A 25,396-nucleotide genomic window follows, 5' to 3' on the forward strand; every position below is an offset into this window, starting at 1 on the left:
CCTCCACCCCTTTCCTCGGATGAACACCTGGAAGAACCGAAACCACAGCCTGGCACACAAGCACTCCTCTGACCACAGGGTGGAGTGTGTGCTCAGAGGTGGGCAGCAGAAGGGGATTTCCCTTGGGAGCACCAGCAGAGCTCCATAACGCTGGACACAACATTCTCCTGTTGGGAATAGAGAGGCAGCAGCGATTTGGGCACTGTCACAGTGAGTTCTGCACTGGTGGCATGAACAGGGCTCCCAGTGCCCCAGGCTGACTGCAGTGGCACACTGCCCTGGGAGATAAAAATAACAAATGTGCATGTGTGTGTGTGTCCCTGAAGTTCAACATCCATTACCCAACAATGCAGCTCGAGGCAGCACTGGATGCTTCTCTGAGACGTGTCAGAGAGCACCAGGGACATGTCAAGACACCCCTCAGAAAAACAGGGTAACCAGGGGGGCCATGCCTGGGACAGCAGCCACCACCTCTGGCTCACATCCCTCCCTCAGGCAGAAGATCTGTGGCCACCAGAATAATTTATAAGCCATGTAAAGGCAAAGCTCTCTTTTAAAAACTGCTTAAACAATTGTCTAAAGCTCCCCAGGTACTCACAGCCTTTGAAGTTTCCACCCAGGGTACGAGTGTTAGTTGTAGTTTACCTAAAACTGAATCTTCTTCTCTTTTCCCTTTTGTTTCAACTCCAAAGGAAAAAAATGAAATTACAGTACAGGAATTACATTTCAGCATGGATCAAGGATATTTCTGCATTATTCAACAGATCAGAAATTAAGGATTCAATTTATTAAGAATTCAAAAATTCCATGAAGATTAATTTCATTAACACCTGGGCTTCTCTAGAAATCTTTGATTGCTGAAATGCATCAAATAAAGAGGCCATAAAGAGGTGTCATCACATTAACACATTTTTTGGCCAGAAACAAATGGTGAATATTTTCAAAGCTATTATCTGTCATGTTGGATCATATGGAACCTTGGTATTATGACAGAATTTTTTAAAAAAATCTTTGATTTTACTGAGGTTTGGCTAGTTTACAAATACTGTGATCTTTATTAAGGCCACTAAATAACTTCAGAGGGATGTGCTCTTATCTTGGTTTGGCAAACTTGAAGCGCTTTTAGATGTCTGGTTTGCCTTCCAGCCAAACCTGGCAATGGGTTTCATTGTTGACAATGCTGTGAAATCACTCATGCCTAAAATGCAATAACTGTACTTGAAGTAGCCTCATTAAGAAATAGTTTCCATCATATATTTTTAATCTTACCTCTTCCACCTTTAGGAATGTGAGATGCTCTGTGTACTAGAAGAGCCTTACACATTTACTAAAACAGGTGGAAAAACTCCAGCAATGAATGTCCAAAATGTGCAAAATCACATTCATCAGCCTCTTGCTACTTTATTCCCAATATCTTATTTCATGTGAGAGTGGCTGTGTTTACCCTGCCTGTCTCACAATCACATTATTCCAATTCAGCCAGACTAGGGGCCACGACACCTGGGCAATGAATTATTGCAACCCCTGTGATAAAAGCATTTCTTGGCAAAGAGCCACGATTGTGGCACACAGCATGATGTGGCTCTGTCATTTGATTTACCATGGAAGAAGAAGAACTTAATCCTGAGGCTTTGACACAGAAGCCCCTATAGAGTGCTCAGTCATCACCTTGAGGCAACAGCTCTGCTTTTCCTGCTTGCAGAATTCTGACAAGGAGGCTTCCTGAACTTTAATGTGTGTCCATTCCTGAGCGGTTCTCAAAGGCTAAAATAAAGGTTCACTTCACCACATTTTTCCCCTTTAAAAACAAAAGTTAAGGCAGGGTTGTTTCTAAGTGAGCCAGGTATCTGTGAATCATACTGAGAAAGATTTGGGATACACCTTGGGTCTTATCTCCCTTTTCCATTTCTATGGGGTGTGTAGGTGCTGCTGCAGGAATAAGATGGTTGCTATCAACACACAAAGTTGGATATAGTAGCAGAAGCAACTGAATCACAGAATTATTAAGACTGGAAACGATTTTCAAGACCATCAAGTCCAACCTTTGACCAAGCACCGCTGTCTCAACTAAAGCAGAGCACCGGGTATCACGTCCAGTCATTAATCAATTGCACATATATTTCACACTTGGAGATCACCATAAAAGCAGATCTTTGACAACTTTGAACTGGGGCAGAGCACCTCAGAAAGCTGGATTCACACAGGCATCTCTCAGAGGAACTGCTATAGTATGTTTCTTGGTGTACTGGATTTCCAATCTGCCTTTATTTGCTCATTTGTGCAGTATCTCAGCCCACTGTTTAACATGAATACCAGAAAATGCATGCTGTGCAACCTGAACCAAGGACTTTGGTGCTCTTTTCTGATCCTAATCCAGTCCATTTCTTTCCCAAGTTGCCAGGTTCTATACTTCCCACCACAGTTCACAAAACTTCATCAGAGCTGCCGTATAATTTATCTGCCTGCTGAGCCTTATGGAAACTGTAACCAAAGGCAGTCTGTACCAATGGTAACACCTTGTAGCACCTGAGAGGTGAGATGAACATAGATCAAGGAGGAGAGTTGAATTAACCTGACTCTTGCAATGTGTTGGAGTGAAATTTGGCATTAGGAAGGTTGTTCCCCTTGAGATCAAGACTCATTCCCACCAGAAAAGCACCTTCAGCATTTCTCAGATATGAAATGAAAATTTGCCTCCTGCTCAAGGTGCTTCTTTGCCCCCAGAAGAGCTCCCCATCCTAATTTTTTTTTTCTGGAGGGGAGGGAGGGTGTTGAGCTATTTGACTACTGAGCAGTGCAGTCAGCAGCCTCCTGAAAGGGCAGGTTTAGGCAGCAGATCCAGGATCCCATTTACCAAATGGCTTCTGGGCACCCTCATCTCCAATGCACTGCTGCTGATTTCAACAGGGCAACCTGGCACAGGGAAAAACTCACCAAATATTCTTTTCTGAGGAGGTCCTCTTGGGAGAGAGGAAGCTTAGGGATGAATCCAGCACAAAGATACTGAAAGGGACTGTGTCTTTTTTTAATCTACAGCTGCAAAACCCTCTTGAAAAACCTACTGAATTATGTCCTGCTCCATGAGCTTGCTGGTAAGGACTGGGCAGCACCAGTGCTGTATGGCCAGACCCCACTGTTGTTTCACACTAATGACATTATAATCACAACAAAATGTTCCTGTTGCTGCCTACTTTCTGGAAAGAGTGTGCACATGGGGAGATAAGTGTTCTCTCTCCTTGCCCCTGTAAGCAGCAGAGCTTGCCTGGATGCCCTGGCTCACAGAAACCCAGCTGCAGTGAATTGCTGCTTTCAGCACCAGCTGTGCCAGGAAGCCCACATGAGCCTGGGAACTCATTTTGCTGAACACCAAAACAGAGGCATAGTAAGAACCAGTCAGCCTCTGGCCCAAAGACAGAGTTTGGACCAACAGAGGAGAGAGAAGCAGAGGGAAATGTGAAGGTACTTGCCTGGCAAAGGAGAGTGGGTCCAGGGACAAAGTTCAGAACCAGACCTTTTGCAGACCAGTGACTGAATTTAATGTCAGACCATACAGACATTTGCATGGAGGACTGTAAAGAGACTGCCACACTGTGAATGGACAAACTACTTATGAGATACAGAAATACTACCCCTGTGCCAAGAACAGGGGCCACAAAAGTCAAACAAACCTCGAGTCTCCTTCTCCTGCCCCAGCTAATATGGCATCTCAAACACACTTGCTCATGGTACCTGATTTTGTTTATCTTCTTGACCATTTTTGATAAGACTCTGGAACACACTACCCAGCCATGATACCACAGTAGCAATTAGACCAGTGATAAATCCAGCATAGTGCTATCAGTAGTTGAGACACTTTAATGGCTCAAAGGCAGCATCACAAACTGTCACCCACGTAAAAGAGGCAGGAAATTCAGGACAGAAACAGGAATGGAACCCTTTCAAACAACGATGGAGAGCATCTACACACACATCAGTGTGCACAAATGCATTCAAGTACCAGCACAACCTCCTATTGAAACTCCATAGTGACTTTTTATACCTATATTGGTTCTGGATGTTCTCCAGAAGAATAGCACAATTCTGCTTTGTAGGCAAGGATATAGGCTTAGGTTATTAACCAAATGCAATATGGAAGATTTCAGCCTATCAAAACTACTTTTAGATGTGTTATGAAATTTTAAAACCTTCCTGAAGTTTACCAGGCTACGAGGTGGGATTACTGTTTTAAAAAATGAATGCATAGCTGAAGGGGAAAATGTTTTATAGCAACTGATTATACCTCAGGCATGGATAGGACATTTTTGCACAGGTTGAAAATGCATTCTTCATTTTTCACTGACAGCTGGTTAAAGGAGGAATGCAGTGAAAAGTCTATAAAAGCTTTAAAGAAACACCAGACCTGGATAGGTCTGCACTTCTGTTTTTCTCCCACCCATGCTAGTAAGTGATATTAGGTTTTTAACAGTATCATTTCGATTCATTGCCACTTTGGCCTGTAACCACACCAGGAAACAAGGAGTCCTCAGCACCTTCTGAACCAGGAAATCCCCTGGACTGGGGATTTGCATCTCTTTTTTAACATAACAGGGAAAAAATATTGGAAGCTGCTTTTTATACAATTCTTTTTCATCAGATTGCATGAAGTCTACACACTGCCTCTCCAGGAATCTGGCTTTCATTCTTCCTCTTCCACTGGAAGATACTTTCTGTAGGTCAGCAGAGCTACTTCTGGAGTTTGTTCTTAGTTCTTTTGGCTCCTCCATGTCTGATAGTGCTGATCATTGATTCCTGTTTGATATATTTTCTTTCCCTGATTTGGCAATACTGTCCTTGCCTCTTTTTTCTCCTACCTTTGGGCCTACTCCTTCTACATATCTTTTGGGAGACTGTTCTTTCTTTTTGTAACATTTCCTAGGGCAGTCCTTTCCTCTGCTTCTGTTTTCTTCTTTTATGTACCTCACAACTGCTCCTTCACACTCATCTCCTCCAATGACCTCGGCTGCAATCTCTCCATCAGCAAAGCACAAACCAGCCTGATCAGCCATTCTCCATCCCATCCCACAGAACTCAGCTTCCCTAACATCTCCCTGAGGTCTCAGTGTCACCTTAGAGGGATAATGGCTGAAACTGGCAACCTGAATCTTTTCAGCCCAAAATTATCAGTGCTGAAGCCCCCCCTTTTCTCCTGTAACTTTGTCTCTAGCAGCTCCTCCCACTCTTTAAACCTTTCCCAGGAGAACTGTACTTTTCCACTTTTTTTTCCCCAGTTGTACTTTGAGAGCATCTTGTTCTTTTGCATTCACACAAGCTCAGGTCACATGCAGGTCCTTCTTAAGGCATCACCTCTGTCCTTGTTAGTGACAGCCTAGCTAAAACTGAATTACTAATGAGGGTCTTCCTGCAAGTGCATCTTCACTGGTCTGTCCTTTCTCCCCCTCTTTTCCCAGTGCTCCCTCCCTTTTCTGAACCCCTTCATCAGCTTCCTCTACTCTGACACTGAGTCAAGGTTTATTACACTGAGGTCTTTCAGTAATTCTAGTTATTATTTTTCTACTTTTTTCCATATATTCTTATGCATTTCATCATGCTCTGAACTAGTCTGTGTCTTTTTAACAAAAAAAACCCAAACCACCCAAGCAACAAAAATCTCACTGTAGAAACTGTCAATCTTTTCTCTTGTAGAGAAAATTAGTATTGTAAAAAGAAAGATATTTGGTGATCTAATTTCCATTAGCAGACAAAATAGCTTTGATATTCTGGCCATTTCTCCTGAAATAGGACAACAGAATGAAGCATGCTTCTTCTTTCTTTTACCAATGCATTTTCGATTTATTATCAAAACTAATTTATTCTTTTCTATATAGGCAGCAAAAAGACATTAAGAAGTATGTATAAAAATGTTTTAAAATATGCTGCTTGGATTCCAGTGGCATATGTGGTCATCCAGCATGATGGTCCAGGTGTGCTCTCCCAGAAGTGCATAAATGGATTTTTGCAACCAGTTGGGACATTGTAATGGCAGAAATTTTCCTGAAAACCCTTCTGTTTCTGCCCTAGCTGGGCATTTGCTCTGCTAGAGTTGCTATGTTCCACACAGTTCTGATGTCCCTGTAACTTAGTGGGATAACCACTAATGCTTTCTGAAACTGTCTATGCCCTTTGGGGTTTTCCTCCCTTACACAAACCCTTCCCTTTCTTTAAAACAGGGACTTTGTGAATTCGCATGGACTAGGATCCCATCTGATTTGTCTTGAAAACTTCCCAGAACTTTTCAAGGAAACACCTAGCATTCTGATTATTAATAATAATAAAAATTATATTATGATGAGAGCAGCAGAACTGCTGCTGGCAGAATTATTTGCAATCCTAATATCACACAGACAATGTGCTGTCCTGAACCTCTGCCCCTCCAGGTAATTTCAGCTGGGGGGTTGTTTTGATTTTCCTTTTCCAATTCTGCTGTAGGCAGTTTTCTTTGCAGCTTCCATCCATTAATCTCAAAGTACTTTTACACAGAGGAATTAATTAAGAGTCTTACACACAAGAATTAATTAAGACAGTAGTAGGCATGTTTTATCATCTCCATGTTGCACAGGGGGAACTGAGGTGAAGAAAGAGTTGCCCAATTCTTTCACAGAGCTGGGAATATACTTGGGCATGCATCATATCTTCTCAAGTCAGTGTATAAGAATATCCTTTCTCTCTTTACAGTGTGAGGCAAATAATCTGGTTTACCCAGTAAAATACTACTGACACACAGTCCTGCTCTTCAAAATGGAAACCCTTCCCTCAGGCAAATACCTTGGCCAGTCAGATTTCCAAACACATCCTTCTTTCTTGGTTCAGACAGAAAGAAGCACACGGCACGAAAAGCAAACTACTGTAACTCCTGTGAGATCTGATAACATTTATACTCTGCTAAAGAAATGCCCCAATAACTGAAATCTGTAATCTTATCCTGTTTTAACAGACTCTCCCTTTTTCTCAGCATTCACATGTATACTTTTGTTTGATCAAGAAAGAAATAGAAACCTAATGACTTAGGATTTTTATCTACAGTTCATAAAACCTTTGCAGAGCTGACATTTTTGTGCTATCCTGCTTCTGAAATGCACCAGTGCCACCTTCAGACCACGTGAAATAGGGCTTTTGAAAGCTGCAGTGATTTTTCTTTTCCCCAGGACAAGTCCTGCTGAAGCACATGTATGAACCTGAGCAGAATCTGCATGTTCACATACCAAAGCACAAGTGCTCACTGGGAACAGGAGTCCTTTATTTTCATAAATAAACATTAATAAAGAGCAATCAAACGCTACTTTTTAATACCTGGCATGAGAATTCCAGTGTATTCCCCTGCCTAGGCAGCTCCCATTGGGCAGAGCAACTCTTCAGCTGGGATCTGTTCCTGCCCTCCTCCCCAGCATCATCTGCCAACTGCTCCTGGTTACATTAGGTCCCTCATCATTTTAAAACTAAGCCATTTGCATTTTTAGTTAGAGCTAGCTCTGAAAAAAAGCTAAAATACTTCTCAAATTAAAGAACAGGCCTCTGGTGTTCTGCATAAAAAATTATCCATGTTATTAGTTCAAATCACACATATTGGACTGAAGAATATGAAATCAACACTGGCTTGAAAATCAAGGTAGGGATTAATTACTTGAATTAATTTCTTTGACCCTGTCCTACAGTATAGTTGAGAGAAGAAAGCAGGCAGAAAACACTACTCACCCACTGTCATACCATCCATGTAACGCTTGATGATATCAAATGAATCTCTTAAATTTCCTTCTGTAATGTCAAATATGATATCTGCCTGGTTGGCCGGATATGTAGGTGTGATGGCACGAAGAAAGATGATCTCTGCAAGTCAAGAGGATCACAGAATGCACTGACAAGGGTTTGGAAACATCACTGAAGAATCCAACAGAATTTGATCCAAAATGACTTGTCCTCAAAGTTGGTGCAAGACATTACCCTCCCTCACCACTCCCAGTTTGTCCTTTAGAATGGAAAGGCAGAAGATCTAAGGGAAGCAAGGATTTGGATAGATTTGTTTTCTCCTCCTATTTCCATCATTCCAAGGGCCCTGAAGCCAAAATGCTCTTACTTTTAAAATCAAAAAAGATTGCTCTGAAGAAGCCAATCAGATTTCCAGCATGTACCCAAAGAGGACAACACCAAGGATCCACAGGCTGGGCTGAGGAAGGGACCAAACAGATAAACCTCTCCACTCTGATGCCCTAGCCAGTTACACAAAGTACTGCCATTACAAATTAAAGAGTCCTTTGGAGTTCTGGAGGAGATATTTAGGTTTAAAAATAAAAGTGAGACTATTTTCGAGTCCCTTGCGAGGGATGGAGGTATTATTACTCTCATTATTATCCTCACTCCACAGATGATGAAACTAGACTTGGAGCTGTAAGAATTCACCTGAGGCCATGCACTGAATTACAGTTTACATCTTCTGGGCTTCAGCAGTAATCTCAGATCACTAGGTCTCATCTCTCCTTATTAAAACATGAGGATGGACTAATGAGGCTTGGGAAGCATCCTGGGCCAAACCCTTAGCTCTGCTGCCAGTACACCTGGTGAAGCTGAAGGGGTATGCAGGGAGCAGGAGTGGCCATGGGGCATTCCTCCATTCCCTGTGAAGCAGGGCCAGCCAAGGCCTGAAACAGGCCTGACAGAACCCACAGGAGCTCTGCATCAGTGGTTAAATTCTTCCTGTCTGGGCAAGGACTGGGATGTCTTTTTCTCCGCTCCTGCCTGGCGCAGAAGGGAAGAGTCAGCTTTGGCTTTCATTTAGGACAACTTTCTGAAACATCAGGGCTGAGGCTTTGGGTGCATCAGAAATGGGGATTTAGGGCCTTTAGAAATCCCTCCAAAATGACCCTTCTTACCTCCACACCCTTCTCTTTGTGCCTGTGCCACTCAGTAAGGTGCTGAGAGCAGCAGGGCTGCAAGCAGTCATGCCACTGATGGATGCATTGCCAGAAAATCCATACAAATGGCAAGGAGCAAAAACGGGCTCTTGATCTGTAAGTTTTTAGTTTTTATGTGAGCTAAGAAAATGAGTGAAAAGTGAGTATGAATCTGCAGGACTTAAAAACTTGCAAGTACTGCAGAGGAGCAGTACTGAAAAAAGCACTTGGGTGCTTTTTTGAAATTCTTGTCTTAAAAACTTTCTGCCCTGTCCTTGGAATGTCCCTTCCTTTAATCTATAACAAACAGCACTTTTTTCATAGGTCAAAAATCAGCCAATCATCATATACTGAATATAATTTATTTTGTGATTAATGTCTGCACGTAAGGTTTTTATTCTTGGAACAAGTCACCTGTCAGTAGCAAACAACAGGGCATAGAACAGATGAGAGAAGTATATTTAGTACCTTGTTCCTACAGCAAAACCTGCAAACAAGGGGAGAAAAAATGTCATGGGGCATATGGCTATTGTGTGAATAAATGTGGTACATGGGAATTCAGAGTCAATATTTCCTTAGACTGGGAAGCAGTATGGGTCAGAGCTCAGAATGTCTTTCTTTCCTCCATAAAATTAAAACTCCTGGGTATCAAAGGTTTTAATTAAATGAATGGTAAACTCTAATTTGGAGCTGTGCAAACATTTATTGCACCGGCAGCGAGTCTGGCTTTAGGCAAGGGTTTCTGGTGGAGGTTTTATATGCTGCAGTCTGTTAAATGGAACAAGGAAGAAACCACTTACCTTCAGGTCTTGTAAATTCTCTGAACGTGGGCAGTGAAATGACAGTGTGGGAGATTGTGTGGACAGGATCCAGCAGGCAGCTGACATCATTTGGTCGACAGGACTTAATGCAACGGATGGTGTCCGTCTTTTCTAGTCTGACACTAAGGGAAACCAAAAAGAGATTCATTCATGTATAGTCTGAATATGAAATACTTTGTGGTTTGCAATCTAGGCAGCCAGAAACTGTAATTGATAGGAGTGTTGATTCTTCACCACAAAAACTTAAGACAAATGCGGTTCATCAGAATTTGGGGACCCCTGAAGAACTTGGTTTGGCTCAGAGTTGCAGTCAAAACCCCCTCAAACCCAGTTCTTCAAGCCAGGCATGTGAAAACAAAGAGAGCTGCAGTGCCCAAGATGCCATGTAATGTCCTTTTCCAAGGACAAACAATGAGACCCACACCCTCTGAGCTGGCCTGCTCTCAGCAATTTCAGTGGAGCCACTTTTACTTGCACAAGCCTTTTTTACCCAGTCACATAAAGCAGACAGAATTGTTTCTGTTTTAGAAACCTGGCATAAATATGTAAAGGGCCAACTTTCACAATTTTCAGTGTAGCAAGGGCCAGAAGAGCCTCTTTTAAGTCTTTTTTTTCACACCCTCCTTTTCCATCTGAAAGAACTGAGAAAACAGAGGGGAATGGAAACTAGAGGGGGAAAAAGTTAACCACATTATTTAAAATCTCAAAGGTTGAATTCTGAGCTTGGGGAAATGGTAAGGATCATTTCATATTCCATCTCAACCAGCTGCTCATTCGGCCTTGAAAGTCTATTAAAAGTTAAATGACTTCTCACCCTTGTCCACTAGAGTGAATTTAAAGTCACTTACAGTTCAAGAACTTCACACAATGCCCACTCTGTGTTCATGAGAGATGAAAGGGCTGTGCTGGGACTTCAAATGTGACTAAGCCTCACAAATGATCTCAACTTTGACCTGCCCATTTCTACATATTTCCAAGTGGAAAAAGAAAATGCTGCGGTGTCAGAGGGTGGGGAATTAAAAGATTAAAAGTAAGAAAAAATTACTGAGTTAAAGGGAAACCAAAAAAGGAAGATTTATTTTGTTAGATACTTCTAAAAACAACTCATTCTTGCCCTTTTCAAAATGTCTTATCCCAGTCCACACCTACAAACCATCTTTTTCCAGATGTTCAAAGGGACTTTATGGCTCTATTTATAATCAATATATCAATAACTTCCTATTACATGTTCCCAACTCTGCTCACCAAAAAAAAAAAATTAAGCCAAGCATGATGATACTGTATGAAGTTAAATAAGGGGAAAACACAAATCAACATCAAGCAACTCATGCTTCAGCAGATGTGAACTGGCACAGTCCATGGGGAGGCAACAGAGCTGAGTTAATAAACACCAGCTGAGCCTTGTATACAGGTATTATAGAGGAATACAGGTGTTCACACCCTGTCCTTGATGCTTTGAGACTGGACAGGAGATACAGGCCAGAAGAGGTGGCCTGTGCCCTTTTACTGCCCACCATTATCTGTGTACAAACTCTTGTCATGTCCTGGACACCTCACCTACAAACAGTAGCTTGCATAACTTATTTTGGGACACTATTGCAGATTAAGTACTGTTAGAATACACAGAACATCCTAAATCACAACTGCTGTATTTAGATAATAGAATTTGTATGCAAAAAACAGTGTGGTGGGAGTGTCTCAGGCATTCAGTAGTGGTTTCCTTTTGCTTCTTTCTGGGAATTAAAGGGAGATTTACTCTCAACTTCAGCTGGAACAAAAGGCAAATACAAGTATTTCTGAAATACTTTGCCAATAAAGCCATAATTTTGTGTAAGATGAAGTCCTAAATCAGACTTCATGATGCTCACCTGTGGAATAAAGCCTTCTGACATGGCTTTGGTACAGATCAGAGGATCTCAATGGTCACAAGTGATTTGTGGTAGCTCTCATCTAAACTGAGTTTATAGATCCATCCAGCTCAAAACCACACGTGTGACAGATAAATGTCTGTGTCACCTCTATTTCTTTGCACCTTTTCTCTCTCCTCTTACAAATTCCACTGTCTTGGGGGTTTTTTTGCATGCTCTGTCTACACTGCTAAACTGGAATTTGTTCCTTCATTATAATCACTCTCTGATCACCTTTCTCTTGCTATCCCTGCTAATTGCCTCATGCCAGCATATCCAAAGTGCAGTTGATTGATAACACTTTGTTCTCTCATTACTTCATCTTTTGGACATCTCTGAACTGAAGTAGCTTCTTTCACAACTAACATCTATCTCAAATACTGGTATTTGCTATAAATTGTACGCTCTGTTCTCATACTGCTTTATAATTTTATCCTTACACATCATCTTTGCATTTCATCTTCTGACTAGCTGATGTTTTCCATTTTGTTCATTTTCTCCTACAGTGGGGACTATGACTGGCAAAAGTTTCTTCCTCAGTGATGAGAACCTTTTTATTTGTACCTTTCCTTCAAGTTTTCTGCCTCTAGCACAAATTACAGCTTTGGAGATCATCTTCCCTCTGGGCATTTTCATTTAAAGAGAAGACAGTTAAGAAACAGCTCAGCTGCTCTGATTATTTCCTGAGTATAATATTTTAATTATTCTGAAGTCCTGGTGTGATTCTTGTTTGTATTGTCTCTTAGATTCAGTCAATAAGTTCTTTGGACCAGGAGCTGTGATTTCATTTTCATTTGGAAAATATAAATAGCACTATGTAATTACCTACATGCTCCTGAGAGTCCCAGTGACACTGCAGCATTCAAGCATCTCACCCAGGGGAACGTGAGCTCTGTGCTCTTGAATTCCTTGCTAAATACAATTAACATGGCAGCATTTTACAACACTGAGGGCCATGTTCTCAAAATCCCTTCTTTTCCTGCCAAAAAATATAGGTATTAATGTTTGCAAATAATGAAGTTTATTTTTGAATAGTTATCCTACTTCATTATGGCCTGGTAGCCAGAGAGCATTTACACATGAGCACCTTCTGTGGCAACAATAAACCCCACTAGCCCAAGTGACATGAGCTGTGCTCTCAGTATTTAAACCTGGCACTCCATCCCCCCTGGCAGCTTCTGGCACCTTTATAAGGGTGTGTCAACAGGCTTATTAAACACTGGCATTCCTTATGAGACCTGAACTGCTGTCAGCCAGCTGTGATAAACTTTGCCTTGGGGAACGTGTAACACTCTGGCAGCGTGCTGCAATCCTGCCCTGATGCAGGCACTGGCTGATGATGAGCCTGGGAGCCTGCAGCTTCCAGCTCATGGAGTCATTCCTCGTGCTCAGGTGATTAAGGCTCACCACCTTGCTTTAGAATGTTCCCAGTTTCCACCCTTGTACCCTGACTGTGCTGTTAGCACTTACACAGTGAGATATTTTTTGTACAAGTGCATTCACATGGATTATTCCCTGTTCTTCTATGGAATGACTGTTCTGCCTGGCTAATGAGCAGCAGAGACACCTGAGCCCAGGGTAGTGTAGGACATTAATTTTTGGATCATATCTCTGGGAGTGAGCTTTTAATATTTATTAGCACAAAGACTCTGTGTAATAAATAAATCCTCTTCCAGCTCAGAAAACAAAAAAATTCCAAAGAAATTCCAGTTGTATTGTCTGTATTGTCTACATTGTTCTTGACTGCTTAGAAGTAAACAAAGAAAGTCAAAGCAAAGGAAGAAAGATTTGGACACTGGAATTCTGACTGACTTTTCAGAGCACCTATGTGATGGTAGTTGTGAATAAAGTCTTTACTGGTCAAAATTTATCAGCTTTCATATGAAAGCTTGAGAGACAAAAGTGTTATGAGACAACTCAAATATCTTTTTCAAATGTTCCTGTAGATGGGAATGTTTCAGGATATAGCTTGTGAAACAGAAAGGAGCTCTCTGAATGCTGTTAGGAAGTTGATTGCTGTTCTGCTGTCATTAGTTTTTCCATTCAGCAAAAATTCCACAGAAAGAAAGATGAAATATCTCTCAAATAAATGCTCTTTAGAGGAGATTAGCTTTTGTACCATCCTTAGAAGCTAGAACTGGGACCTGTACCTGGTGGAAATCAGCATTAGCTCACAGGATACAACAGAGCAACAATAAATAGGACTGCTTGAGAATCTGGCTGCACACTTTTATACTGACCCACCTCAGGGCTCCTAAGGGTCCAAGTTATGCCCTTTTAACATATTTTCAGAAAATCCACGCTATTTGCCACATAAGTGATGAAATTTTCTAGAGATGTCTCAGTTGAGACAGTTCAAAATATGTACCTAATTCCTTTGGAAAATGTAGACCTAAGCCTATGTACCTGTGTATAATCAGTTGACTCCCCTACTGTGTGAGGTAAATTAATGGCTTTCAATCCTCAGGATGCTCAGGTAATGAATTCTTAGATACCAACTTCTGCTTTGTATTATGATGCAGAGCACACAGAAGAATCTCCACAAATGAAGATGTTCAGTTATAGGGGAAAGTGGAAAACTGTAATGATGATGGCAAATAAAATGCAAGTGCAGCATGCAACGGATGAACTAAAACTTTATTAAAATTGGGGGTGGGGGAAGCTACTCTTAGAAGAGAGAGAGTAGCCAGTGATGACTGCAAGTTAGGGATCAAAGCTGCGCAGAGACAAAGATAAAAAGTTTGGCAATAAATGTGTTGACAGTTCCGTGGCGGGAAAGTCGCATTTGAATTGTCAGAAGAAGGTCTCTGGGCTCTGTGATTTGACGCTGCATGACCACAAGGCCACTGTGGTTGTTCACTTTTTTTGTGGTGAAAAACCCCTCCTGGTTCCCGCTGATGATGGACAGCTGAATTTTATCCCCAGGGACAGCATTGGAAGGACCCATGCGGAAAATGTCGGTGGGTACTTGAATGTTGGTGGGGAAAGAGAGGTGATAGTAGGTTATTCTCAGAGGCAGGCTCTGGCACTCCTTATTTTCATTACAAGGCAAGCGCTCACAGCGACTGCAAGAAAAGTGAGAACACAAGACAAGAGGAAGATTAGCGCACATTTAGCGAGGGGGAGGGAGAGCAGGGGCACTGGGGGGGGGAGAAGATAGGCTGACTTGCATCCTGCATCCATTCTTCAGCCTGGCACCTCACTCATATTGCAAAGGGACAGGAATTCAATAAGGATGAACTTGCCTGCAGCTGGGGCTTTGGGAGAAGCGTTGCCATTGTCAGAAGTGTTGCCCTTGCTCTGCAGGCGCAGATGGATCAAGTCTGGCACCTCAGCAGGGGTGAGAGTTTATTTTCATTTACATCAGCCAGGCCCTTCTGGGAGAACACTGCCACTGTTTTCCCCTCCAGGTTTTACTCTTTTGCTGGTTGGACATACATTCAGTAAAGGAAGAGATTCTAAATGGTAAGGGAGTTGTCTGTGTCCTGCTTGGGATGTCTGGCTGTATTTTAAGACTGAGTGAAGTATTCTGAAAACCATGAATGTCCAAGGGGTTGGTTCCTGAAGACGAACCTTTTCCTGCTGATATGGCACAGGTACTGCTCTGTGCTATCAGAACCAACCAGAGTCAGTCTAACACCCATCTAGGCAAGCCCTGAAAACAAGATCCAACAGCCTGATGTCTCCAGCATGTGTCCTACACATTCAGTCTCCTCCTACATAGCCCTAAATCGTGGGAATCATTTCCCATGACTTTCTGGTGAGAGAGGAGTTTGCCCTCTGTTCTTTCATTCCCTCAGCACCGTGTCACAGTGAAAAATCCAGAGCACTAGCAAGAGATCACCCACACAGGCTGGCAGGGAGCAACAAACCTTTACAGAGGCAATCACAATCTTCATGCATTCAGTTCCAGAGAGAAGTGAACTTTGTCCAGAAAATAGGGCAGACAGCTGTGGGCATCCAAGTCACTGCTGTTTAAGGATGTTATAATTTATGAACACATTAATGGAGATCTGACATGATGGAACCTGGTGGGTTTGAGAAGTGTGTGAAGGATTGCTTACTGTCTGCATTTCAGGTTAGAGATATGCCCAAATCACCACACAGGAATCCAAACATCCTTTCAGGCAGGTGTGTGGAAGTAAAGGCAGACAACAATGATCTCAGCTGGATGATGACTTGGCAAAATTTCATCATGATCAGGTTGAGCATTTAGCTCCAAACTTGCCTGATGCAAAACTATGAATCAATTAAATTATATGCAAGAGTTTCTCCACTCCAAGCAGCATTTGCTCCACTGGTTGAAATTTTGGAACCTAAACAATTTCTTTCTTTACCAAGAAATGCTCCAGCATAAAAGCACAGTTTGTTTCTTACCACCTCAGAGAAATCTGAGTGTCCATTTCATTACTTTATTCTGACATGAGTTTGAGCTCCTGTCAGCAGCATCTGCTACCAAGAGAGCTGAGGTTCATGAGCAAGCCCCACTTTGTTGCCAATGCACGGTGATCTGAATTCCAGGAACTTCTCTTTATATGCAAAATCAGCACTTTCAAGAACACTAATTAAAAGTACCCTCAGTTCTTCAATTAATGTGTTGCATGTTTTCTTTTAATACTACTTGCAAACAAAAGTGGTTCTTTGAAGCAATTCTTTGAAGATTTGAATGCATTCTTAGCTTTATTCATGTGTTTAAAGATCATGCACAAGTCCTCACAGGATGGCCAGCTAATTAGGTGTGGATACTCTTGAAGTATTTTCAGGTATGGAGAGCTCTGCATTCCTTTCTGAAACGTCATTAATAACTCCACTAAGGAGAATGACTTGGTGGTGTTAAAATCATGAGGCTACTTGGTTTTGCTGAAATCATGGAGCAAGTTGAGACAGTTAATTCCTTAGGTGGAAATGTTTTCTTCAAGTACAATTTCTTAGAAGAATGTACATGCTTATGAGCACTTACACTCTCATAAAGATGCTCTCCCTTATTATTTTATAAAAGTAAAATACATTTTAAATTATAGCCAGAATTTTTTAAGAGAACAAAAAACCAAAAAAGCTTCCAGCTTTTGAAGAAAAAGGACCTTCTGTGGATTCAGAAAGTTATTTGTGAAGACAGATGTGCCTGCAGCTAGGACTAAAATTATTGAAAATTCATCATCTTTTATCTCATGCTCTGGTGGTATGCACTGCACACTGCACTGCAGGTTCAGTTAATGTGCAGTAATTGTTCCCTCAAATAACCACAGAGGAGAGATGGCAAATATTATTGCTTTCAAGAGCCAGAGTTCATCCTGGGGTCACACACCACACAGGTGAGAAGCAAAGAGCATTTTACCCCAGTGTACTCTCCAGACTTCAGTGGGCAGCAGGAAATCCCATGGTGGGGGAATGCAGCAGCTGCTGCTAAGGAGGGAGCAGCCCAAGCCCTGTGGCTCCTTGGGAAAGGTGAGCTGCCTGCAGAGCTCCCGTGTCCTGCCCCTGCCCTGTGAGCATGGGACAGAGCCAAGGGGTCCTCCCCAAGGAGAGGGGAGTGCTGGGGAGGCAGAAAGTGCTGCCAGAGAAAACCAGCCCAGGGGCAATTCATATGTCTTTGCAAAACTCTGAAATCAGGTGCAGGGGCTACAAAAGTAAGTGAACACTGCTGCTAAATGTTTATTCCTGAATTTGAACCCAGTTATTTTAGCTCACTTTCTACTCTGTTCTATTATGTGGCTGAAATACTGGCTCCAAAGAATAACTCCCAGTTTGAATTTCATGTACCAAACCCTGATAAATGAAAACTACCAAAACTGGAGGGATTCCATTTGTAGGTAATAAATTTTGTAACAGAAAAACGAGGAGAAAAACATTTTGTGCCTTCCCTCACGTTGATTTCTGAGTCAGATTTTCACTTCATTGTGCTCGAAGGAGTTGAGTGGTATGCAGAAATTCCTCACGTACTGAAGGAAAACGAACTTTCTGTGAGCAAGATTTATGGCTTTATGGCTTGCTTCCTACAGGGAAACCAACTCAACATGCTGAACAACTAACCAAGTTTATTAGTGAGCTATCTATGCTGTAGATTTCCAGAGCTGTAACAGCCTTCCAAGCCTCCTGGAATATATTCCACTGCAAAGTGGGGGGGAAAATAAATATTCCTCTTGCTCATGCTAATGTTGGTGTGCACTTCTTTTCAGCAGGTTGCACCACACCATGAGGTCCAAGTGGGCCACTGCCATATCATGGACATTGATGCCAATGATCAGCTGTGCAGGGAAGGTGGTTTTTGTCTTAAACAGACCAAAACTAAGGGAATGAAACCAACTGATGGTTGGTCTTCACAGACAATTCTTAACCAGAGGAGAATCTGGAGCCCCACTCCAGGGAAACAGGATCCAGCAGAGTAGTAATGAGGATGGACAAGTGCTCTCTATGCTCCTCCTGTCTGCAGACAGAAAGTCCCCAGGACATTTCAAGGTGTAGAGAAGACAGAACTATATTCTCTTTGCCCTCAGCAATGAGCCTTTACATCCTATCCTTGTCTCCTTCATGTGTCTTTCCTAATCCTGTTTCTCCTTCCTATCCCCTTTCCTAGCCTATGGCCCTTGTTTCTCACTCAAATATTTGGCATCAGGACTGTCTGCTCAGCCAGTGCCAATCCTCCTCTTGCTCCACTGTCTCCTGGCTGACACTTAGTTCTCTGAGTTTCCATCTCACAACCCTAGACCCAAAGCACAGATCCCTTCCCTCAGGATCTTTGTGTGCCCTTCCCAAATTATTACTTCCTTTGATGGTCCCCATCCAAATCTGGAATAGAATAATGGAATTATTAAGGACAGAAAATACCTCCAAGACCATTGAGTCCAGCCTGTGACCCAGAGCCTTGTCACCCAGCCCAGAGCACTGAGTGCCACATCCAGGCATTCCTTGGAAACCTTCAGGAATGGGGACTCCACCACCTCCCTGGGCAGCTCCTGCCGATGCCTGACCACCATTTCAGGGAAGAAATTCTTCCCCATGTCCTCTTGCCCTGTCATTAGTTCCCTGGAATCAGCCACCCTTGACCAGAAGGACCTGGCCCCTGTGGTTGCCCCCTTTGTAGTTTCACCCCGTTTTTCCTGCTACCCCTGAAGCATCTCCCAGACTCATTCTCCCCACATTGACATACCTTCAGATCCCTCCCTCCCTACATTCAACCTCCTTATCTCCAAGTTTTCACTTTCTTCTCACCAAGCTGGCTCCTCTCTCACCCTTGCTAGAAGCATCTCACCTATCCATGGAGCTGGGGCTGTCCAGGCAGGCAGCACCTGGCCCAGGACAGACTGGGCTCCTCTCCTGGGGCTTTGTGTGGGAGCAGGCTCAGACAGCACGTGGAGCTGGATCTGCATGTCTCACACTGCTCTGAAGAGCAGCAAGAAGCTCAGGACTGCTAAATCAGAAGTGAACTCTTTGTTGATGGAAGAAAAAGACTTCTCTATTGATAGGAAGAATTAAATTGCAGTGAGGGAGATGGCCAAACACAAAGACAGATTGCTGCTGAGGCTATGAAATCCTAATCCTTCAAGGACTCGAAGCAAAAGAACTCTCAGAAAGATTCCAGGTACGTCTGAGCCTATTTTGGCATAGAGGAGTGGATTAAGTTTACCCATCAAGGTCTTAATTTCTTAAAAAAGGCTGAATGCAATTTTACAAATTTTACAAAGTTTGTAATTTTAAAAGTTTCAGAGGATTTTGGTAAGGATGACAAAACGTGCAAAAGCAATTTCCTAGCAAGTTTCAGATTTCTGCTCCATAACATGACAGCAAACTCTTAAAATAAATTAAAAAAATTAATCACCAAAATGTCTTTAAAACACCCATACCAGTGTCCTCCTCTCTACACTTGTTCTTGGAAATGGGTGAACTGCTCTGGCTGAAATTTGCCAAAACTTGAGCCTGAGTCAGACACCTGGCATGTAAAATTTCAGCCATTGGTTACATTTTGGCAAAATTTTAAGGAGTTAAAAAGATGTCCTAACAATGATAAGCACCAGGCAATCTTAATAATATGCACAGACATGTCTAGAAAATACAAATAGTTCCCCACTTGGCTCAATGCAGCACACATCTGACATGTTGCCATAAACGCTTCTTTATCTTTTCTACTATTTTTCTTGGCTTAAATATTACAAATGTTAGACTTCAATGCCATATAAAGAGAAGTTAATTGTTATGCAATTTGAAAACAAAAACTGTTTGGCAAGGCAGTGCAGCAAGTTAAGTTCTATTATGAGGAGCAGCAGATCTTATCTATCCTGGGGAAAATCCCAAGCCTATAGACTGATCGATGAAAAACAAAAAGCAGAATTTAAGTAAAAGAGATAAGGCCTTCAATAAAATTGTCACCATTTAGATCAAGCCAGGCATTTTGCTGTCTTTGGGGCAGATAACACAGACTGTTTCCTCCTGGAGCTCAGTATCTAAGCAGCATCCTGAGGTTCCAGCCCATGGCTTGGGATGATACTGCAATTAATTCACTGCAATTGCCACTGCAACAGCCACCAGGCAAAAACCTCTGCTTCACAGAGGTTTTTGGGTAAAGAAGCTTCTGGATCACTGAGTGCTGTTGCCTGTACATAAGGATTTTGAGGAAAAATAAGAATAAGGAAACTTGGATCTACAGGACCAAGGCCTATTAAATTAAAGCTATTCCAAAGAAAATAATGGGGAACAGGGTAAAAAACATTCCTGGGGTGCCAGCTTGAAGATCTTGAAAAAATAAGTTGTCTTTCTTATGATGTGCCAAGTTGGTGAAATTGGAATGTGTTTTGAATAAGAAGGAGAGAAAAAATGGTATCTGTACTAGGTGAGATAAGAAGCCAACTACTTTGATTTTAGAGCCTGGGTGAAAAAGCAATTTAATGTCGTTATCATGCAGAACTAACAAAGATATGCTGGCTATCAGCCCTGCTGGAGTACATGTGCAAAACTGATTCAGTCAAGGAGATGTAAAGTAGTTTGGATGTAAAAAGAGTGCTAAAGATCTGTCTCATGAAACTGCTCCCCAGTGAGCAGCAGGTAATCCCACCCATACACCCTGATTCCTGCACACTGGTGTAACATTCCTATCCAGCTGAGAATGAGAGCACCTGTGTTACCCACTGCTCTTCACCAGTGACACCAATGAACTCACACTCTCTTTGCTTTATGCAAACATCTTTTCAGCAATACATTTAGTAACTGTTGAGAGGGGAAAAACTAATTAATCCAACAAGATAATGACTTAAAGAATTAAAATAATTAGAATTTCACTGAGCAGCTGCAGGACTTGTGTCTGACTCATCCTAATTATATAGCCTGAGCACATCAGAAGGATCTCACCCTGTGAGTAGGTCTGAGTTAGGCAGAGGAAGCCATTACAGAGCCAAACAACCTAGACACAGAAAAACATTTCGACACTCTACCGCTTTCCCAAAAGATGCCATATAGCTCAAATAGCCAATGAAGTCAAATACAGATAAGAGAGAAAATGAAAAGGAATATGTGTATAACGTGTACTTTATTAAACTGAACTCTGCAATGCAGGAATCTGCTAATTCTGCCTAGTGGCCCATTGCACAATACACTTTTTTCACTTTTTTAAAAATTAGTATACCAATGAACCCACAGTCTTACAAATAAAGAGAACATCTGCATCATGAGGCGCTGCTTGGTCACTGATGTGACAAATTTAATTTAAAATTTAATTCCTATTACCCTTCCCAGAACACAAGCATATTTCATAAATAGCTGGGTTTACACCACGAACTTCCTCTCCAGCATTCTGATCAAATACATCTGCTGTGCCACTTCTGTGACATTTCAAAGACTAAGGCTTAAATGCAAGCTAACTAATCCCCACAAAATCCCTGAGATGGAGATCAGTGCTGGCTTCATTCTGCAGAGGAGGCACAGAGTACTCAGGTCTGTCAGACAGATGGTGGCCACACCAACACTGACTGGGAAAAGCAACAGTGGGCTGATAACAAATGTGATTTGTCAGCTTTCCTCCCTGGCTGGTGGAGCTCACACTTACCTGAATACAAGGCACACAGGGGCACCATGAAGCAGCCTTTGGAAGAATTGCTGGAGTACAGGGTGGCCCGAAAGCCACAGGGCAGGAGGCAAAGCATCACTTTCACCAGCCATAAACTCTAGCTGCACAAGTGAGAGTTTGCAACAACTTCTCCTCTCTGCTAGCACTATTTGATGGCTATAAAAGAGCTGCCAGCTGCCCCTCCTCCCAGAGCTGTCTATTTTCTACCCCAGAATGCACAGACTGCCTCTGAGCTAGGTTAGAGACACAACTATGAGCTGCAGCTAATATACCACCCTTGCCAGGATTCCCAGGTTTTTAATACAGGTGAAAATTGGAGGCAAATTGAAAGAGGGGAGATTTATGTAAGATATTAGGAGGAAATTTGTTATTTTGAGGGTGGTAAGATACTGGTACAGGTTGGCCAGTGAGGTGGATGCCCCAACCCTGGCAGTGCTCAAGGCCAGTTTGGATATGGCCTTGAGCAAACTGGTCTAGTGGGACATGTCCCTGTAGATGGCAGAGAGGGCTGGGACTAGATGATTTTTAAGGTCCATTCTAGGATTCAATTAAATGGTACCAAAAATAAGACATTCTTGCAATGCTTTGCAACAGTACAGGTGAGAATTCAGAGAGGGAGCTAAAACAAAGCCTTTAGCTGACGTGTGACGGTAAGGAAAGACTATGTGTGACTGAAATAAAAGCCAAGGATTTCATAGCCCAATGTAGCCCTCCTATCAGGCTGCCCTGCAAGGGAACCAGACAGAGAGAATCTGCTTATGACTCTGGAGATCCTTATGATGCAAACCACTGACACATGGCATTTTTTAAGGGAGTATCTTTTTTCTTAGAAAGAGGAGCACGAGAAAGAAACCAGACTTGTGTGTGCAAAACATAGGGTAGGCCTGCCAACACAATACATGTTTGCTAGAAAGTGCTCTGTGTTCAGCCAGCAGTGGCATGACCCTGAGGAGATGATGCCAGCTTGGGAGAGAAGGCACTTACGTGTCTCCTGACTTGCGGTAATTCTCGGGACACTCCAAGGACAGGCAGCGGAAGCCACCCTGGATGTTAAAGCAGGTCTCGTTGAAAGAGCAGTTGTGGCTTTCTGCAACACACTCATCGATATCTGCCAAAGGGAAACAGGGGTGTGGGTTAAATACAGGCTTTTCCTCTCCTTGCAGGTGCCAGACAATGACAGAATCACAGAATCACAAGGCTGGAAGATCATTGAGTCCAACCCAGCCCTGACACCTCAACTAAACCCTGGCACCCAGTGCCACATCTTTTTTTAAACACATCCAGGGATGGTGACTCCACCACCTCCCCATTCCAGAACTCTATCACTCTTTCTGTGAAAAAATTTTTCCTAATATCCAACCTGTATTTCCCTTGACGCAGCTTGAGACTGTGACCTCTTGTTCTGCCAGTTGCTGCCTGCAGAAAGAGACCAACCCCCACCCGACTACAACCACCCTTCAGGGAATTGTGGAGAGTGATAAGGTCACTCCTCAGTCTCCTTTTCTCCAGGCTAAACACCCCCAGCTCCCTCAGTTATTCCTCACAAGGTTTGTATTCCCAGCCCCTCTCCAGCCTCGTTGCCCCCTCTGGGCATCTCAATGTCATTCCTAAACTGGGGGCCCAGAACTGGACACAATAGTCAAGATGCAGCAAATATCCTATCAGGTACTGCAGAACATGGAGTGCAATCAAACATTACTGCAGGATTGCAAGGGGAGGAGAGAAGAACAAAAAAGAACACTAACCCAACCAACCAGCAAGAAGAAAAGGAAGAGCAGCAGTGCCACTAAGTGGACAAGACCTAAATATTTGCTGACATGTTTACAGCAGAATATTTCCTTTTAATGGCTGAAGTAACTCACAGCATTTCACCATTGGAATCTTCATTGGAAGAATATTTTATAATTATTTAATACAGTTTTTAAGAGTAGTCTCTAGTGAATTACATTGTAACCAAAATTTCCTGTATATTTATTATAGAAGACTGATTTCTTAAGATGTCGAGCTGATGTGTGCTGCATTACCTATCATGTCATAGGAAAAGCATTTTTTAAACACAAGAACTGCTAGAACTTGTCAGAATTCCACAATCCATGAGGTCTCCCTGCAGTTATTGAACCCACCTTGGCAGTTGCGTGCATTGGGTGCCAGCCTGTACCCAGTGGAGGGACAAGTACATTGAAAGCTCCCAGGAATATTAACGCATCTAAAGGAACAGATATGTCCTCCAGTGGGCAAAGCACATTCATCAATATCTGCAAGAAAAAAAAAAACCACCATTAATTTTCTATGTGTTCATGACATTCGGCCCAGTGCACATCTACAGTGCTCCTGCTGTGAGCTTCAAATACAATTTGATGATTCGAATTTCTGGGCAATGAAGAAGATCATCAGATAGGTGTGGCTCTAGCCAGCAACATCTAAACAGCAAAGATTTTCAGGAATAAATGGAACTCGTCACCATTAGGTGTTCTGCCCAAGGCCTCACTGTTTAATAAGTCTTGGAGACCTAAGTCCAAGCTCAGGATCTTGTCCACGAGGTCATACCCACATCTTCCTTGTATTTGAGAACACGTTAGTTCAGAACCAGCCACAAAAAGAAGAGATATAAAATACTACCTAGTAATATAATGTATTACATATGTAACACATAAACATGCTCATATCTCCACTTGCTGAACACTAGAAATTTTGGTAGCTCCTCAGGAAAAAGACAAATTTCTGTCAAATTACAAAAGTGTGCCAAGCTACAATTCAGTGTAAACAGCAAAAATGACACACACATACAAAGAGACCACACAGGCCTCAGAGACAGCAGAACTGTGATTAGAGCTAAGCAGTAGCCATGAGATAGGTTAGCAGAAAAATTATTTTAAAAGTAGAAAAGCAAGGACACATAGAGCAGTGGTCTGTGTATTAACGCTTGCCTAGAATAACTCCCTAAGCTGTAGAAAAGTTTATCTAGCAAGATATTAGGAAGTTTGAAGCTTAATAATGGAGCTCTGTGCAATGTGTTTTAAGGCTTAAAAACAAGTGTTGTATCTGAAATTAGTAAGCATTGTTTTAACCAAAGGTACGTGTGCTTATAGTGGTTGGGTAGAACTACTGTCATTATGCTCTTGCTTTGTGTGATTGGTCAAAAAGCTTACAAAGTAAGTTTTAACATTAAGTTCTTGGTTTGCTGCCTGGGATGTGAGCTGCTGGCATCTTGCCATTGTCATAACCACGTAATGAGACTGATGCTGAAAAATAAAACAGCTCAAGGCACGTTCCCAGCAGTCCCGTCCCGTTTGTGATTGCATATAAACCCCGGCCGGCGATAACATGCAGTAAGAAAATAAAGAAAATACCGAAGAGACTCAAACGTTACAATGAAAAAAATTACATGGCACGGCTCATGTTTGTTACAGCAACAATAAGAAATGGCCACCCACCCTCTCCCTGCAGCACCACAGAGCTCACCTTCACATGAAATGCCATCGATGTCGCTGAGCTGGAATCCCCGGCGGCAATAGCACTGGTAGGAGCCGTACACATTGGCACACTCCTGACTACAGGGGTTGCTCTCACACTCATTCAAATCTGAAATGCAGAGTTAGACACCTGAGCCCCAAATTTCTTGCAATGTTCATCACTCCTAGTACTGGAATGAGACAAACTTTTGGAAGGTAATTGTTTTGATTAAAAAAGGAT

General features: G+C 42.4%; 1 protein-coding gene across 1 annotated transcript in view; it reads right to left on the reverse strand.

Moving 5' to 3' along the window:
* FBLN1 (fibulin 1) overlaps nt 1–25,396 on the reverse strand; it is a gene marked incomplete at its 5' end in the record, with an annotated part of 74,569 nt that overhangs the window by 10,936 nt on the left and 38,237 nt on the right. The window contains 5 exons of the mRNA XM_084205847.1: nt 7,729–7,860; nt 9,722–9,864; nt 22,688–22,811; nt 23,827–23,958; nt 25,166–25,285. Of these exons, the coding sequence (XP_084061973.1) occupies nt 7,729–7,860; nt 9,722–9,864; nt 22,688–22,811; nt 23,827–23,958; nt 25,166–25,285 (651 nt within the window). The remainder of the gene's footprint in view (nt 1–7,728; nt 7,861–9,721; nt 9,865–22,687; nt 22,812–23,826; nt 23,959–25,165; nt 25,286–25,396) is intronic.

The sequence above is a fragment of the Fringilla coelebs genome (genome assembly GCF_963513975.1).
Source record: "Fringilla coelebs genome assembly, chromosome: 5".
Classification (NCBI taxonomy): Eukaryota; Metazoa; Chordata; class Aves; order Passeriformes; family Fringillidae; genus Fringilla; species Fringilla coelebs.